The 18,862-nt window shown below is 40.0% G+C and overlaps 2 protein-coding genes across 11 annotated transcripts in view; one reads left to right on the top strand and one right to left on the bottom strand.

Moving 5' to 3' along the window:
- KIF6 (kinesin family member 6) overlaps nucleotides 1–18,862 on the top strand; it is a 149,770-nt gene that overhangs the window by 94,306 nt on the left and 36,602 nt on the right. For all 10 annotated transcript variants that reach the window (XR_009964878.1, XR_009964877.1, XM_062619073.1 and 7 more), the window contains one exon: nucleotides 4,416–4,471. Coding sequence is in view for 8 of the 10 variants with exons in the window: in XM_062619073.1 (XP_062475057.1) it covers nucleotides 4,416–4,471 (56 nt within the window). In the remaining 2 variants the exon portion in view is untranslated. The remainder of the gene's footprint in view (nucleotides 1–4,415; nucleotides 4,472–18,862) is intronic.
- On the bottom strand, nucleotides 5,407–17,011 carry LOC134163875 (adenylosuccinate lyase-like). The gene is given in 3 exon segments (XM_062619079.1): nucleotides 5,407–5,633; nucleotides 5,636–5,953; nucleotides 16,837–17,011. Coding segments are annotated over 3 exon segments (720 nt in total).

Here is an 18,862-nt window from a genome sequence, read left to right as displayed (position 1 = left end):
AGTTTGCACCCATTACCCCTTGTCCTATCATTGTTTGCCACTGAGTAGAGCCTGGCTCCATCCTCGTGACACTCCCCCTTTATATATTTATAGACACTTATAAGGTCACCCCTCAGTCTCCTCCAAACTATAGAGACCCAGCTCCCTCAGTCTTTCCTCATAAGGGAGATGCTCCACTCCCTTAATCATCTTGGTTGCCCTGCGCTGGACTCTCTCCAGCAGGTCCCTGTCCTTCCTGAACTGAGGGGCCCAGAACTGGACACAATATTCCAGATGGGGTCTCACCAGGGCAGAGTAGAGGGGAAGGAGGACCTCTCTCGACCTACTAACCACCCCCCTTCTAATACACCCCAGGATGCCATTGGCCTTCTTGGCCACAAGGGCACAGTGTTGGCTCATGGTCATCCTGTCGTCCACTAGGACCCCCAGGTCCCTCTCCCCTACACTGCTCTCTAACAGGTCGTTCCCCAACCTATACTGGAACCTGGGGTTGTTCCTGCCCAGATGCAGGACTCTACACTTTCCCTTGTTAGATTTCATCCCGTTATTCCCTGCCCAACTCTCTAGCCTGTCCAGGTCTCGCTGGATGGCAGCACAGCCTTCTGGCGTGTCAGCCACTCCTCCCAGCTTAGTGTCATCAGCAAACTTGCTGATAGTACACTCAATTCCCTCATCTAAATCGTTGATGAATATATTAAATAATACCGGTCCCAGTACTGACCCTTGAGGCACTCCACTAGTTACAGGCCTCCAACTAGACTCAGCCCCATAGACTACAACTCTCTGGCTTCTCTCCTTCAGCCAGTTCGCAGTCCACCTCACTACCTGATTATCCAGTCCACACTTCCTCAAATTAGCTGTGGGGATGCTGTGGGAGACTGTGTCAAACGCTTTGCTGAAGTCAAGGTAGACCACATCCACCACTCTGCCATCATCATTCCACCGTGTTATTTCCTCATAAAAGGCTAAGAGATTGGTCAAACATGATTTCCCCCTGGTGAAGCCATGTTGACTGCCCCTCATAACCCTCTTATCCTTGATATGCCTTAAGATGGCACCAAGGATAAGGTGTTCCATCACTTTCCCGGGGATGGAGGTGAGGCTGACCGGTCCATAGTTACCCAGGTCCTCCTTCTTGCCCTTTTTGAAGACTGGAGTGACATTTGCTTTCCTCCAGTCCTCAGGCACCTCTCCCGTTTCCCAGGACTTGGTAAAGATGATGGAGAGCGGTCTAGCAATGACTTCCGCCAGTTCCCTCAGCACCCGCGGGTGCATCCCATCTGGACCCATGGATTTATGGATGTCCAGATTGCTCAACTGGTCTCTAACCCATTCCTCATCGACTAAGGCAAACCGCTCCGTCGACCTGACTTCATCTAAGGTCTCAGGGGTAGAGGGCTCTTCAGGACTGCCTGCAGCAGAGTAGACAGAGACAAAGAAGGCATTCAGTAACTCTGCCATCTCTGTATCTTCTGTCACCAGGGCACCCATCCCATTCATCAGTGGGCCTACATTGCCTCTGGTGTTAGTTTTAGCTGCCATGTATTTGAAAAAGCTCTTTTTGCTGTCCTTGACCCTTCTCGCCAGGTTTAATTCTAAGGATGCCTTAGTCCTCCTAGCTGCCTTCCTACATCCTCTACCAGCAGCCTTATATTCCTTCCAAGTGGCCAGCCCCTCCTTCCATGACCTGTAAACTCTCCTCTTCCACTTGAGCATACCCAGCAATTCCCTATTTAGCCACGCAGGTCTCCTGACCCTCTTCCTTGACTTCCTACGTGTCGGGATGCTCCGATCTTGAGCTCGGAAAAAGCAATCCTTGAATGTCAACTATCTTGGGCCCCTTTACCTTCAAGCAGCCTTGCCCATGGGATTTCCCCTAGCAATTGCTTGAAAAGGCCAAAGTTTGCCCTGCTAAAGTCCAGGGTTGCAATTCTACTTGCTATTCTACTAGTCCTACCACACAAGATCCTGAACTCCACCATCTCGTGGTCGCTGCAACCAGGGCAGCCCTCAACCCTTACTGCTTCAACCAGACCCTCCTTGTTAGTGAGGATGAAATCCAGCAGCGCTCCTCTCCTGGTTGGCTCATCCACCATTTGCAGGAGGAAGTTATCATCCATACACTGGAGGAACCTCCTGGACTGTGGCTGGGTTGCCGAGTGGTCCTTCCAGCAAACATCAGGGAAGTTAAAATCCCCCACGACGACCACAGCCTGTGACTGTGAGGCCGCTCTCAGCTGCCTGTAGAATGCCTCATCAACTTCCTCACCCTGATCTGGTGGTCTGTAACAGACACCTACAACAGTATCCCCCCTGCCAGCCTGCCCCTTAATTCTCACCCACAGACTCTCAACTCGCTCGTCATCTGTCCCCAGACAGAACTCGGTGCATTGTAGTTCCTCCCACACATAAAGAGCAACCCCACCACCCTTCCTGGCTGGCCTGTCTTTTCTGAAAAGGACATAGCCCTCCATGACTGTATTCCAGTCATGTGAGCTGTCCCACCACGTCTCTGTAATTGCCACCAGATCATAGTCTCCTGACTTAACACAGGTTTCCAACTCCTCCTGTTTATTTCCCATGCTGCGCGCATTGGTGTACAGACATTTTAGGGAGCAAGCTGAGCACACCGATTTCACCCTAGGATTATAGGAGGCCTCCCAGTCTTCATTAATTCTGGAGCGCTGCCCCACTGGGGCAAGCCCAGCTACAACCCATCCCCCTTCGAATCTAGTTTAAAGCTCTCCAAATGAGCCCTGCTAATTCGTGCCCCAGCATCCTTTTGCCTCTGTGAGACAAACCTTTCTCACTTGACATTGTCCAGACTGGTGCCCTATAAAACCAGCTGTTATCAAAGAATCCAAAGCCCTGCCTGTAGCACCAGTCTCAAAGCCAATTGTTTATGAACTGAATCTTCCCATTGCTTCCCACATCATCAGTGGAAGATGGAAGGAGTGAGGAGAAGATCACTTGAGCCCCAGGCTCTTTCACCATCCACCCCAAGGCCCTGTAGTCTTTCTTCATCCCCCTCAGACTGCGGGAAGCAGCTTCCTCCCCACCTGTCTGGAAGACCAGCAGCGGGTAGTAGTCTGTCGGGTGCACCAGGCTGGGGAGCGCCCTGGTGATATCCCTGATCCGGGCTCCAGGCAGACTACACACTTCCCTATGATGAGGGTCAACTCTGCATATCGGGCCCTCTGTTCCTCTCAGAAGGGAATCCCCTACTACAATGACCCTTCTTTCTTTCTTATCATAGGCAGTCTTGAGGTGCAAAGTCGACCGCCTTTTCCTATGTGGCCTTGTGGGCTGGCCTTGCCCCACATTCTCACCTACCTCTCCTTCAAGATCCAGGGCCTCGAACCTATTACGGAGGGACACCTGGGGAAGCAGGGCAGGAAGGGGGGAGGGTTTCCCACGACGCTGAACTGGAACTCGCTTCCAACCCTCGTCGTCTTTTTGGTCCCCTACCTCTGCACAACAGCTACAGGGCAGGGGCTGTCTCGGGCCATCCCCCTCTATGTGAGAAGGCAGGGGGTTCTTTCCCTTTTGGGGGGTATCTCCCTGGAACCGTTCCGACTGGCACGCCAGGGAGTTACTCCACCAGTTGATCTCCCTTTCACACTCCCTGATGGTCCTCAGCGTCTCAACCTCCTCCTTAAGTCTTGCCACCAGGCTAAGCAGATCTTCTACCTGCTCACACCTCACACAGGTGGAATGCTGTCCTCCCTCCCCCGGCAGCAGCAGGCTCTGGCACTCCCTGCATCCAGAGACCTGAACAGCCACGGTTTGGGATGGGGTCTCTGTCTGAGTTAATTTCATGTCATAGACAGATAAGGACTATCTATAGAAAAACAGAATAATGTAGTTTTGTCACACTTTTGTATATTTCTGTTTGAGAAGTTTCTTAATGACTGAGACGCACATTGTCACACAGCACAAACAGTGATCATCAGCAATATGCAAGTTACAGGCTGAAATTTAAAAACTCTTGGTAAGCAGAAGTTCTAATACTTTCAAAAGTTTTGTTTTAACTTGGCTTGGCTTTATTTTTGTTTTACTTTTATATAGCTGTACGTTAAAACATTGCAAGCAATGTGGCATATTAAAATTAATATTTTAGTGTAATGTGAATATTTAAGAGAATCCATTTGTTAGAATTGAAATAAGACAATTTTTAGAACTTAAAAACTCAAGTTTGTTTTGTCTATCTAGTATACCTATTTGTTGGATGGTTTCTTTCAGAAATACTTTATTTTAGACCAAACAACCTTTTCTGATGGATTTTTTTGTTTTTGCATTTATTTCTACTTACAAATCAAAAAGTAGTCCTGAGTAATTCTGTATTTTATAGTGAGCAACCAGTTTGACTCGTTGTTCTTTAGAGTGATTCTGTATCATTATGCTTGCATTGACAGGTTTGCTGAAGCTAAATGCCTTGGAGAAAAATTGAATGAAGTAAGAAATAAAATAAGTGAGTACGTTTTAACTTCAGTTTACCTTGTAGCTGATGAAATCATGGCATCCAGAGGATATGGGAAGAGATTATAGTTTCTAAGAGAAAAGAGTCAATCTATTACTAAGGTTTCTAATAAGCTAAATTGTTAGCTGATGGTAGCAGTAATCATTTTATGTACCAGTTTTGATTGTTTTAAATACCATAATGTGAAAATTAGCTCCCTTGTTTACTTGACAGGATCTCTGAAATCTATCAAAAAGAGAAGTTAAGCTATTAATACTGGGTTTTCTGAATTTTATTTTGGGAAAAAAAGGATTCAAAAACATAATTTTAAATTGTGATATCTAGGGATTAAGGATTGTATTTATCTATAAATTTATATAGCTTCTGATAAAGAAGATTTCATTGTTGAATTATTGAATTGCTTCTCTGTACTTTCTTTGCATGTATTAATTAGAAAAAATCTGAGGAGTGCCTCAGCTTGCTGGTTTTTTTTTTCATTTTTTGCTTTAATGCCCAAACAGCACATGCTTGCTTTCCAGTTTCAGATTGTTCAGAGCCAAAAATCTCCTATATATACATGCAACCCCAAGATAGGTCTTATCTGATCTTTCTAGCAGCATTTTATATATTCCTCATGGATTTCTTGAATTCTGTTGATTCGAAGCCTGTAGCTTCTTTCCTAGAAATTGGCTATACAGGTTCTCTATCAGATGTGAAATGCAGTTTTGTTGTCTATTGCTGAAGTCCATGGAGATCAGATCCTCCTGTATGCACACATTCAGGTGAACCAAGTCTCTTCAAGCTTCCAGATACAGGCTGCAAGGTACTAGATTCAAAGTTAATCTGGCATCCTGGTCCAGTGGTCTAGACCTTGCTTTATTTTCTCTCTTCTTCCTCTTTGTGTGGCACCATCATGGACAATGAACTCATTTTCATCAGTTCTTGTTTTATAGCATGAGCTGATTTCTGGAAAGGACAAAAGTCTCATGGCACTCCTGACAAATGCCCTGTACTTTCACCATAGCCATGATTATATTCTCTGTGGTTATGAATGGTAGCTACTGCCAGATTCCCCTCCCAGACACCTTTGGATACACCACAAGTTGCTTGGAGATATTATACACTATATTTAAAGTTGTGTCAGCTATGCGGAAACCCTCAGACATGTTGGCACAGTGTTTTTAAACCACAGCACAAAGAATGTTTGGAAGGGATCCAGAACCAGAGACATTAGGTTCTGAGCCTTTCTGCAGCAGTGTTCTGAACACTGGGTTATTTCTGTTAAGACATGACACTTGAATCAAAATTGACTTCTCTCAGTTGGCTCATTTGTCTCCTTCAGATTGGTCAGAACATAAATGTCAGTACAGAACTTGCACATGGATCTGCGCAGGTTGGCCCATGCTGGAAGAATTTCAGTGTCCTCCTTGCAGCTATGGGTCTCTCCAGATTCCATGTGAGCTCACTTAAATCCTGCTAAGTAGGCTTTTTCCCCTGGTAAACTTGGAAAAGCAGTTTAAACCTACTGTGGAGGACAATGGCAAGTGACAGGAAGCATCTCCAAGGTGAATAATGCTTGCGGCTTTTGTACAGCTCTCTGCACAGGTGAGCATGAGCCATCATATCAGGATATAACTTCTTTTACTCTGCTGCCATCTTGAAGTCCACATTATCCTGATTTCCTTACTATCTCCTAGATTTACCCACCTGTGATAAGTCTAAATGAGGTAGAGCCAAAGTCCACACTGAGTCTCAAATTTCTTTCCTTGCTGAAGTTAAAATCCATTTTGGAGCAGGCACAGAGAACACCAGCAATAAGCAGCTATACGCAAGCACATCTTTCTCAGTGCCTGGGGCTGTGACTGTACTACTTGAAGAGCAAAGCCTTACATACACCTACTATAAGTTGCAAATATCTTAGGGGGAGAATTGACATTTGGAGGGTGTGGGAGAACGTACAAGAAGTGGTGGCACACATGCCAGTCCTGAAGGTACCATTTGTAATGTCATGCTGTGACAAGGTTTGCGTGTCCCTTAAGATTTGCTGGAGTCTACTGTGCCAGCTCTCAGAAATAATGTAACAAAGCAATGTAGAGTAGCCCCTCAAGGCTGTTTCCATGGATCCCAGCAAAATCTAAAATAAGTCCTTTGTTTGCACTGAATCGCTGTGAGTTTTGCCCCAGTAACTCGGACAAAAGTTATGATAGTTAGAGTGCAGTAGAGTATGGGTTTTGCTACAATTAAAAGCTTCTGGTTTAAAATTTTTAGTTAAGTTCTTCGGTGTTAGAAATGAAAAAGTGAAGTATATCTGGGGAGCATGAAAAATGCAAAAATCTGAGCACATATTCATATGTGTATGTAACCTAAAAACCCAAACTGATCCTTGAACAAAACAAGCAGGTGTATAACAAATCAGTAGTAGGGCACTGAACTTGACAATGCTTATATGCTTCTTATAGAAAATTGTAATAGCTTGTAGTCCACGTGAATGTTGAAAAGCTGCTTTAAGAAAATGTAGTCCACATGAATGCTGAAAAACTGCTTTTCTTTTTTTTTAAGCTGCCATTGTTCTTAAAAAAAAAAAAATTACACAAAATTACAGATTTTGGGTTTAGTGTGATGTGTAAAGAGCAGTTACAAGTGTTTTCAAATTGAAAATTCTCATATTTAACCTTCTTTTGATCATAGTTGTTAATAAATCTGTTAGCCCGTCTCTGACAGTTATTAAGTCTTTGCATCCAGTATGATGCTTTCTGGCTTATTCAATACAATTACACTAGTTTATATAGTTTAGCAGCCTGAAATGATTTTTCAGTTTTCACTAAAGTATATCTTATCATAGCACACATACTCAGAATACCATTGAAGATGCTAAGTAAGGTTACTAACCTGCCAAATTTTTACTGAAAATGTGGTTGGAGAAATGAGAGTCATCTGCAGCCTGCAACTAGATCTTTCATTCAGTTTTATTGTTGTTTTGGTTTCCCTAAGCATTTCTGGCTGCCTTCTTGTGCACAATCAAGAACAGATCCCATCAATATCACTTTCTGTTATTTCTAAGCTACCCTTAATAGTATAAAACTATGCACCACAGAGGCCATAGAGCTCATTTCACAGAGTCTGATTATATTTTGCAATAGTAACATCACAGTTGGCTGTAACTTTCATGTCATAAATACCCTTCCGTTATGATTTCAGAAATGTTAGTGTTTTGCAGTGAAAAATATACACAAAATATTCCAACCACTTCTCAATTACACTAGCATTTCAAAAACATCAGGAAGTTAGGGCTGGACAAAGGAATTTGCAGTAAGATTTTCATGGTAGGATTTTGCTGATGTTATTATTTGCATAAAAAGATTAAGGAAAACAATGTCATGATGTAAGCTGGAGTTTAAGTGTAGAGTAACTATAATATCAGAAATGAGACATTTTGGTTAACATACCTCTTTGCTGCTATACCATATATTCCTGGATTCTGTCTCCTTTTATGTTTAATAACACTGCAGAGAATTCAGAGATTTTTAAATTCTTTTTATGGAAAATAATGGGTATGTCTTAGTTTTTTCATTATGTTTATTTTTAATAATGATGTCCTAGAAATAAGAAGGTGAATTTTATTGTAGGATGAAATTGTCTTTTTTTGACACTGAAAAAAATGAAGACAGATGTGTTTTTAAGCCAGGTCGTATTAGTGATCCTGTTTGCTGTGTTACCACACAAACCTCTACATAGGCACAAGTAAAGGAGCAGAGGGCTCTGGTGCAAGCCCTGAGGGGCACTTCTTTCTGAAAGTCAATATACTGCATAAATACACCATCAAAAGGCAGGGAAACAAAGCGTGGATTTTAAACATGTAGACATGTCCGGGTTGGTTTGAGTTTGAGCTGCTCAGAATTGTTTCTATATGACTGGAAAATGCACCCAAGGACTAGACTTTAAAAAACAAATACAGAAAACTGACAGTAAAACTGGAAAAGTATAACTTTCAGGTCAAGGAACTAATGAGAATTCTGTAGCCAGCATAGAAGTGGAAAGTGGACTGGCACTGACATACAAGTAAATTTTTGCATTTTTAGTCCATCACTAAAACTGTATTTCACTGTGTATTTCACTGTGTAAGAAAAGTGTTATTTTCTTGTGAAAAAACTCTCTGTGCCACTGCAAGTGTTACTGTATTTTATCATTTCCAAAGAGTTAGGGTCTCTGAGAGGAATGTTGTATCCTTTTGGTATAATTGAAGAAGACTTAAGGAAGAAAATCTGACACTGAAGCCAAGGATTTGTTTTCAGAATAGTGATGTATAGAATTTCTTCCTGCAATAAATTGAGTAATTGTGGCTAGCACATTGTGATTGGTTGACCTCAGCTGCCTGCCAGGCACCTATCCAGCTGCTTTCTTCTGTTCCTCAGCAGAAGAAGGGGAGAAGGAAAGAAAAAGCTCATGGGTTGAGATAAGGATGGGGAGATCAATTGCCAATTACCATCACAGGCAAAACAAAATCAAGTTGGAGAAAATCAATTTAATTTGCTGCCAGTTGAAACAGAGCTAGATGGTGAGAAACAAAGACAAAACCTCTGAAGTCAAAACTTCTCTCCTTATCAGGGTTAGCGGGAATTTTATTTCCAGAACGCTGTTACCAGCAAGGTAGTTTTACACCATTACCAAGAACATTCAGTGTGAAAGGATTCTGACAGTAAGGAGAATAAGCCTACACCTGAACAAATTGCAAAGCATTAAATAACAACAAAAAGGCCCAACTGCTACTAAATTGATCACACAACAAGTTAAGGTTGGGGGAATTAATAATACTGTTTTCAGTGTAAATTAATCTGATATATTCAGTCAGCAAGTAGTTGCTAAAGAAGTTGCCTGTATAAAAAAATGTGCTATGTGTTAGATGCATTTAAGGTTAGTAAAGATTTCCACTTCATCCCTATAAATACGTGTTTATTTTGAGGTATTTATGCCACTATTAAGTTTAGGTTTTTTTCCTAAAGGACAAAGAAAACATACTAAATGGTATTTAATGCCCAAATGGAAGCAGCTGTTGGTTTTACTCTTTCCAGAAATCAGCTAACATTATGGTTGAAGCTGGGAGAGGATGGGCAAATTCATGTGGAAGTATAACTGTGTGAGGAAACAGACACTCTTGGAATGAAAAGGGGGTAGGTGAGTGGATGTTGATGATGCCACTATACCCACAAGAATGACGAGATGTTGCGCTGCTCTGCTCATTTCAAGCTTTGATTTTAGTGCACAAGATCATAGAATACCAGAGCCAATTATAATCATTAGTGAGGGCATGTCCTAGTATTTCAAAGCAAGATTATTAAAGAATCTTCATTTAATTTGCTTGCAAATTATTCAAATAATTTTCCTAAGTTCCCACAGTTAATGGAGTGCTACACTGAAATGGTGATGACTGGAGTGAGGACAAGACATCACAGTACTCAAGGATAATACTGATTCTGGTTCACTGCCTTATACCTTGCACTGTCATCTCTATGAATGCAAAGTTGATGTTAAACCTAATCACAACCTAAATAATATAAAACCTGAATTTATAATTACCTTTTCCTCTATGTCCAAGGCTTGATGTATGTATACATTAAAAAAATTATTCTGTTATGGTCACTCTCCCTCCCCATGGAAATAAGCCATTTTTAAACTCCAAAGTAAGAATATTTTGTGCAAGGCTTTCCTTTATACCTGCACAACTTTATGAAGGGAACTGAAAGCAGCCTTTTTGCGTAGATAAGAAGTTAAATAAGATGATGTTTTCCAAGCAGAGGTGGTCTGAGAGCATTCTATTGGCTAAGTTGCCCATCTATACTGTTTTAGGTTCACATGCAGTCAATAAATTACTTTGAAAAAGGAGAATCAGCTAAGAATTAGAACATCAAGGATGATGTTGGGACCGTGACTATATGGACTGAAAGAATTGAGGGAAGTCATGCATGGGCAAAAAGTATTTGTAAACCTTTGGCTGGAAAAGTACATGTACTTAGCAAAAGCAGAATTTCTCTGTTGAAAAATTCCATGCCTTATGTGGAACCTAAATGAAATGAAAATTCTGAGATTATTTGCTATATGAAAAAAAAATTCATCAATATCAACATCTAGCTTTCTTAAAGCTCAATACTATTTGGTAGCATCATTTATTGATTTTTATGTTAAAATAAAGTGTTCTGAACCAGAGACATTAGCTTACTGGACATTGTTTTACCCGTGAGTGAAGTGAGGTTGTAATAAGGGAGGAATTATTGTGCTTTGAAATGCATTCCATTCTTCAGTATAATATTCTGACATACTTATTCTTTTATGGAAAAAGCATTGAAACTTCATAGCTGCTGATTACTATAATTCACTGTTCTAGTTTAATTCCAGAAAGTATCAAGTACTTACACGGACTTATATCTGTGTATATATCTTATATGCTCAGTGAATTTTACTGGAAATGAATTTTAGTGGAAGTGACTAGTGCAGAAGAAAAATGGCAAGATTGGATTTAAAAAGGGATTGAGAAACTCTGAGAGGAAAGGTTACATTCCACACACTAAACTGGTTCAAATGAGATGCAAACAACTCAGAAATAAATGAATTCTTTATGCAGATTTAATGAATATATCATTTTACATTTCATTCTTCAGGTAGTTTAGCATGAATTTCTGTTCTCAGCAGAGATTTTTAAAGCCCATGGAACCTGAAATCTGAAAATCCTCACTAAAGAAAAACTCTAGCGGAGGTCATTTCGAGTTCTACTTGTGTAAGGATTGAAAAGAAAATTCCGAAAATATTTCCACATTTGGCTTTATGGTTGTTTTAGTTGATAAAGGGCAACAAGCATTAGACATAATAGTAATTGTTTTAAACAAAGAGTATCACTTATATAATGAAATTTATTGCTTTATAATCCACCTTTGAGGTCTTTGAAGCTGCCTCCTTGAACTGCATTCAAGATTTCACCAAGCTTTATACCACCGAGGCTGCTCAGCCTTCTTCTGATGTTGAGAGTAATCCATTGTTGTGCACTCAAGCCTGTCACTTTAGGACTGTCCTCTGTTTAAAAGGTGGTTGCCTTTAAAAGTTTTCTCATTTTTGATCTTTACAAATGTTACTACAGGCATGATGTGGTCTTTCAAGTGCTTTTTCTTATTTCACAAGCGTTTCATTTTATGGAAGTGTTGTATACGGCTTTTAAACATTGCATAGATTTCAGTGTCATGAAAGACACAACTTGCAAGAGCAGCAAGAGAATTTGCTCTTTGCTATTTATTTTGTTCTTTCATCAGAGTCCATTCCTGATGTGGAAAGCTCCCTGAGAACCAAGCATTAAGATATTCACCAATTCTTGGCATTAAAATACTAAGGATCCCAGATTTCCCTCATAGACAGAAATTGAGCGTTGCAGTGCATCTAACATGCTCAGGATACGCTGACTACGTGCCAACAGGGCACTCATGCAACACATGCTGTGCAACCCATCCAACGCATTCTGCAGGTGTCAAACGTACTGTGTGTGCCCATATGACTCGTACTAAGCCTGCTCAGTGTCACTGTATGCATTCTGCATGTACAGTGAATTATGTGTTCAGGATTTCTGGCTGCCTGGCAGCTGCTACCCTAGCTGGACTCCTCAGTACCTGGGAAATTCCAGATGAGCAGCCAAATCAGTGATCTTGAACAAGCAGTAGTTTACCATCAGAAGCAGGAGCTTTGACAAGCACACATCAGTGTAGACTGGAAGCTTTCTGAAAAAAACCAAAAGCCTGCTACTTTGCTGCTTGTGTTCCCCCACTGGGATACACATATATAAAAATAAAGCCTTGATACACTTAGTCCTCACTGATTTCTTCTCTCCTGGGAAGCTGACATGTTGCAGATGTTCTCTGCTACTTAGCAGAGGGTCAGTCTTGGTCTCAGGACACAAGAAGTTGTGTCAGGAAAAGGAGCACAAGTGGTATTTCTGCTATGCTGAATCTCAGGTGTGTAACTATGCTGTTTATCCGTAAGAGGTGTCAGTTACGACTAACGAAACAAAGCACATTAGCTCTGCAAAACCTGCAGCCATCTGTGAGAAAAACAGAAGAAACAGGCCATGGGACAAACAGTCCCCTAGATATAATTTCCCAGCTGGATTGTTGTTCGATGTGGCCCAGTGCCTAGAAGCCCCAGTCTGTTTCTGATCTGCAGGTCAGTTTCAAAGCAGTTGTGTAATAAAGGAGGCATGTTTATGTGTCTACCAAAAATAGCAGTAGCTGTTAAAGCTGAATCCATTTAGCATGGCTGACAGAGTCTTCAGATTCTTTCTCCTTAATTTCTTGGCCCAATTGTTTTGCAAGCTAATGCTGAAAAAAACCAGTTCCTATGCGTGTTTGTTTTGGATAAATATCTAATCATCGTGCCATTGTGACTGCAGTTTTGTAATCTAGTTTTCAGATGTTACATTTTGAATTTTGGAAACATGGATCTGAAAACATGGAAAAACAGCTGAGTTTCTGCAAATTTTACTTTCTTAACCAACTGCAGTTTGTCCTTTGTTAGAAATGTTATTTACTTTGCTTTGCTACATCTTATTTTTCTGCTTGGTTATAACTCCTTCCATTTTAAATTATTTTCTTCTTTTCATGATGAAATATAACTTACTTTCCCCCGATGCTGTTAAGGTTCTTTTTCTACCAATGTCCAGCTCACTCCAGGCATGATTTCTGTGGCTCAATTTAGCCAGGGATCTGTAGAGCACAATACAAAAATGCTGTGATCTCTCACAGCATCTTTCATATGATGTCTGTCAAGGTGCTGTAATGCCGAACAGATGTTGGGCATCTCACACAGGCCTGACAGATAGCTGTGAAATGTAACTGGTTGCCACCATCTTGGGGCAGACTCAGCCTCAGACTGTGATGAAAGTTTCCACGACCTATTTTCTTGTTCTAGGGGCAGCCAGTTGGCTCGTAATAGAAAGCAAAGAGTGACAGGAATATATTTTCCTTTCTTGCTAGCAACTCAGTGAGAAGTTCATGTTAATGAATTTTTTGTTTCTTCGGTGTTCATGGTGTGTCAGAGTAATCAATTAACTCCCTTGGTTGTAATCCACAAATCCTATTTTTTATTTACATGAGAATTTTTCCATAGAACCTCTGAGGTGACGGCAACATGAGCAGGGCTCACATTGTGTTGGAGTAGTTACCTTTTCTTAGTGTAATTCTTAACACCCTATGATTAGGCAATGAATAATAACGCGATACTGCATTTCAGCTGAATGAGAGGCTCCAGAAACCTGACAGTGAGATGTGCAACCAAGGAGGAAAACCAGACAGGAATATAAATTCTATTATAATAGCCTGTAAAGCATCACTATGCTTTTCTGAAATCAGGAGAGACAATCCATCTTTGCTATACTTACTGTAGGAAATGGAAACACAATAGATCTAACACTTGCCTCACTTGTGGGGTACACCTAGATTGATGGCAGCTGTAACAGCTGTCTATTCAGCTACTGCTCCATCATAGGTCATGCTTAGGTAATTCAGAGAAGACAGAAAGAAAGATCTTACTGCTACATCTGTCAGTCCTTAGTTGGAGTAGGATTTTGCTCTGTTAAAGATGAAACTGACAAAACAACCAGGCAGCCCTAGAGAAAGCCCTGCTTTCTGGCAGCCTTTCTCCTTTTTCTACTCCTCCCTATAAGAAGAGGATACCATCTTCGGTAATACAAAATCATCTTTGCAGCAGCACTCAGGAAACTTATTTTGGAAGGTACAAGTCTTTTGGCTTCTGGGAGCAATGCATATGTTTATGCCAATGCTAAATATTGTCCATTGTTTCAGAGTAGCTTGCATATGTTTGTATTTGCTTTCAAACAATAGGCAATGCTGCTGGGTGACCGTGCATAGGCTGAATGGGTCATTAGAATGAGAAAACACCATTTTTCAAATGACTTATTCAGAAAATACCAAACTGAATGAGTTAATTTGAACAACTCAGTTATGCTCCCCTGATGTGCTATTCTTTAAACAGAGGAACCTTATTAGTGGAACTGTCACTCCAGGCCTAAGATGTTAATGTTTTCTTTGGATCTGTGTTGAAATCTACATGTGCAAGAAACATTTTTATTTTCTAATTGTTGCAAACAATGTTCTGTTCTTCAGAAAAAGAAGTATTTTCAGGGGAACTAGTTATGCTTAGGAAGAAACTGAGTAAACACTTTTTTTAGTTAAGGTTTTCACTAGGTAACAAAAGCAAATGGACCAGGCTTATTGGATTAAATCAAGGTATGAACTGCCATGACTATAAGCTTGGAAGAGTACCTCACAGTAACAGATTTTCTGCTTGTAGGCTGTCTACAGAGTGAAAAAAGGTAGTCATTGCTGGATTTATATGCTGCATTTTGCTGTTTTATTAGACTAATGAGTTTTTAAGTCAGTCTATTCAATTTGTTCTTCTAAAGAAAAGATGCTAGGTAATAGTTAATGCTACATTATAGGGCTTTTTTAAAATCCTACAGTCTTTTGTATAAGATGCTTTCCTTTATCATGTTTGTCTTTAGTACTGGATGGTAGAAGATTTTATGAGTGAAGAATCAAACCTTCAAGCTCTAGAGAAGTAGACCTTAGCTTATTCAGATTAGAACTGTTAAAGAACAAAACCCCTTCATGAGCACAGAAATAGAATTTTTTTCCATAGGATCCTGCAGTTCATTTACACATCTGTACAGCATTCATGCAGATTGTGGTATAGGCAGACATGCTTACATGTACTAAAATATAATAGCTTCTTATTTCTAATCAAACTAATTCCTGAATCATGTAAAACAAGTGATGTCACCACAGCTGGTAGTGAATATTGCAAAAGGAGTGCGATCAACAGAGAATAGCTGTATTTTGAAGATGATCTCATGCACTTTAGTTAAGGCTGAGGGAACATGACATGATTATGCCATTTTATTTAGAATCAGAATTCAAGAAAAAGACTTAGGCTTACCCACAACAGGAAATATATATTGTATCTTTACAGGTAGCTATTTCAGATTTTTCTCGGATGCTAATATGTGTCTAACACTTAAAAAGCCATTTCTTAAAGGCTTACATGCTACAAGTAAATGAGCACTAAAAAAATAAGTTATACATCCATTCTCACTCTGACATTGTTTCTGTCATCCTGAAAACTTGACATGCCCTCAAAACATGGTAACATATGTAAGCAGATACAGCACCGTGATTTTATTTGTTTGATTTTTAATACTGTGTCATATCTGACAGAGTCTTAACATCAGTCTAAGTGTGTCACATCTGTCCCGAATTCACATCTGTCCCGAATTCACATAGCAATATGAGCTCCATTCTGAGACAATTTCTTGCATAAAAGCAAAATTCTAAGATGTGGACCTGAAAGATATAGTGAGGCCTGGAATTCTATGCTTAATTTTCTCTTGGGCAGTCCTGTCCATAAAAAGTATCACAAAATGAAACATCATCAAATTGTTTCATAGAAATTGCAAAACTTCTACCAAAGCTGTGAAGGCAATATTAGAACAGAACAGAACCATGTCCACCTTATACATGGATATGTTCACTCTCTGTTTAAAATATTAACTGAGACCAATGTATTATTACCAGAAAACTTGTCTTTGACTTTGCCTATTTGAGCTTTAAGACTCTATATATTTATTTTTTTAAGCTTCTTAAATTCGGACGTTAAAAGTAAAAAAATAGAACCTGCATACAAAGCTGTTGATTTGACTTCATTTTCCTTATTCTTCCTCTTCACATTAATTTCTCAGAAACAATAAAAAGATAAGCTGCATTTAGTCATATGAGCATCAAGAGCACTAAATTCACAGATTGTGATTCCTTATCCCTCTGGCATTGCTTTTCAGCCATGCTTTTTGGGTCAACTTAATATTTAATTCATGAACAAACAGATGTGATGAACAACAAAACAACAGTTTCCAGATGTGCATCATTTCTGTCTTTTTTCCAGCATATGAAAAGAAGATAGATACAGAGAACATTTGTTAACTTTGAACAATACCTTAAGTAGTACTCTGGCATCTAAGACATAGCTTAACTGAAATTTAAGCACCTAAATTTAGGAAAGCTGTCTAGGGAGAACAAAAAAAACCCAACCAAAGCCAAAAAAAAAACACACCAAAACAGCCTTATTTGCTTTAATTCCTGAAATACAACAAACTGCCTTCAAACTGCCTTTTCTAGTGCATACAGAAGGACTATTTTACTGACTGAGCTGCCTATCTCCTACCCACTGAGAATCCAGAAATACTGTGTATTTCTGCTGAATTCTCTTGGAGTGTGCTTCCTACTAAACATCCATGCTTGGCTAAAACAGCCTGGGTACCATTAAGTCCAACTTACCAAAAAACAGCTGAGTAGTGACAATCAACCTTGGGACAATAGAGTTAAGGCCTGTGGATTTGTTTCTAAATTCAGAAAGCATCCAGGTTCTGAGTTCCAGTTTCAAGGAGGCGTTGAACTGCAGTCCAGAGCCCTTAGTGCTGTTAGGCAGTACTGGAATAGCTAGGATAACCATGTGGACTGTTAGGAATTTATTTGCACTAGCCCCTTCCCATACTGTACTTTCTAGAGAAAGTAGTCCTGTGCCTTTGAGTGAATGGGAGCTGTGGTATATGCTAGCATTTCCCTCATTTGGATAAATGGGATCTGGGGGAACACCTCAACAATTAAGGCCTGTGCAGCCAATGAGGCTGATGCAGAGGTCCAGAATGCTGTCACCAGGGAAATAAATTTTCTCTACAATTTTGCCCTGTAGCCCTATCAAAGCATTTTCTTCTGTAAAAGCAAGAATGTATAAAAGGCTATTAGAAAAAGAAGTGGGATAAAGGGTGCTGTGGAAATGCAGGCCAAACAATGAACAGTTACAGGAATGCCCATCATAAGAAAGTGTAAGTCACCATTTTGTGAGAAAAAAAGTATAATATAATCTGTCCAGAACTAACAAGAAGATGTGGGATATGGTGAGGAGACTTAATATGGAGGTTAGAAATAAATGTATAGAAATGGGGGCAGAGTTTAGAGGACTATATCAAGTAGCTCAAAGAATAATCAGTGAAGTAAAATACAATCATCCTATACCAATAAGTGGCAGAGTGCTGTCTCATAAGCTTGCTGATGAGACACCTGTCTGTAAATTTGTTCCTGTTTAAAGATATTAAATATGTCAATAAAAACCTGTTATTGTCTCATCTGACTATATCAAGGAAGGGAACATGCCCCTGACAAATGCTTTAAATAGTAAACTCAAAATGTGCAGTAATCTACATCGTAGTAAAACATATGTAATATCTGTGATATTTGGACTTCAAAGAATGAGAGCATGTTGGGAAAAATGTGCTTGTTTGTTCTTGTGTTGAGTTTAAGCTGCGGTTTGCAGCTGTGGATTTGGTGTGGAAGTCATGATTGTGCTTCTGATTCTGAACCTGTCTTCCTTTCTGGGAAGCAGCATTGAGCCATATTACTAGAGCAGATTACTTTGCCTCTGGATATTGTCCTGATAGAGCTGACTGAAATGATTTTGCCAGTGAAGAAGAATGAAGGTTGCAAAGAAGAGTCAGAATTTGCCCAAAATAACTCTCTGTGTAGAGAAAGGCTGAACAGTTTGACTGCTCTTAGTGCTGCAGGGTTTTGAGTTAAAAGAGAATGTTATTTTTTTATTCCATGACTTTTCTTGTCAGATACTCTTTGTCACAGGTTTTGTTCTCATATAATTTCAGCGCCAGATTTTCAATAGTCTCTAACACATCTAGTAAGATTTTCAATAACTACCTCTGAGTATACTCCATTTGAGAAATTTCTCCATTCAAATATCTCCATTTGGGTTCAATGTCTCCTACATTCAGAAATCCTTTGTAAGCTGTTACAACTCTGACCTCAAGCTTAGTTAAAGATATATCTCTACAAGACTCAAGGAAATTATGTGGTTACCCTCCTCTTTGTCTCTAAAAGCCTACCTCAGTGATTATTTGCCAAGTATACAGCTTTAATTTGTGCTCATTCTGCAGGACTCCTCATCTGACTCAGATACAGTGTCCTAGTTGAGGTGTGAAGCTTTCAGGATCTCCTGGAAGGAAGGACTTCTTAAGCTAAACACAGGCATGGAAAATGTAAAATAATAGAAAAGTATCAAAAAATGATGAGATGAGAGGTCATTGACAAATAATAGCTCCAGCCTGTCAATTATTAAGTCAGAAGAGACCCTGCATGAAGTTAAAGGTCTATCCACAACAGTAGCAACAAATATTCTCAAAGGGAGGGAGTTAAGGTCGTATGTGTACTTTTTGCTTGTCCAGTATTTCGTCCTTATAATAGTATTATATGGAAGGTCTGATAAAACATCAGAGAAGCCTTAAAACCTTTAATGTAG

Source organism: Pezoporus occidentalis, unplaced genomic scaffold (assembly GCF_034315485.1).
Source record: "Pezoporus occidentalis ecotype Australia unplaced genomic scaffold, CSIRO_AGI_Poc_V1 ctg209, whole genome shotgun sequence".
NCBI classification, from domain to species: domain Eukaryota; kingdom Metazoa; phylum Chordata; class Aves; order Psittaciformes; family Psittacidae; genus Pezoporus; species Pezoporus occidentalis.
Note: the sequence above shows the minus strand (reverse complement) of the source record. Positions and strands in the feature narration are given on the sequence as shown.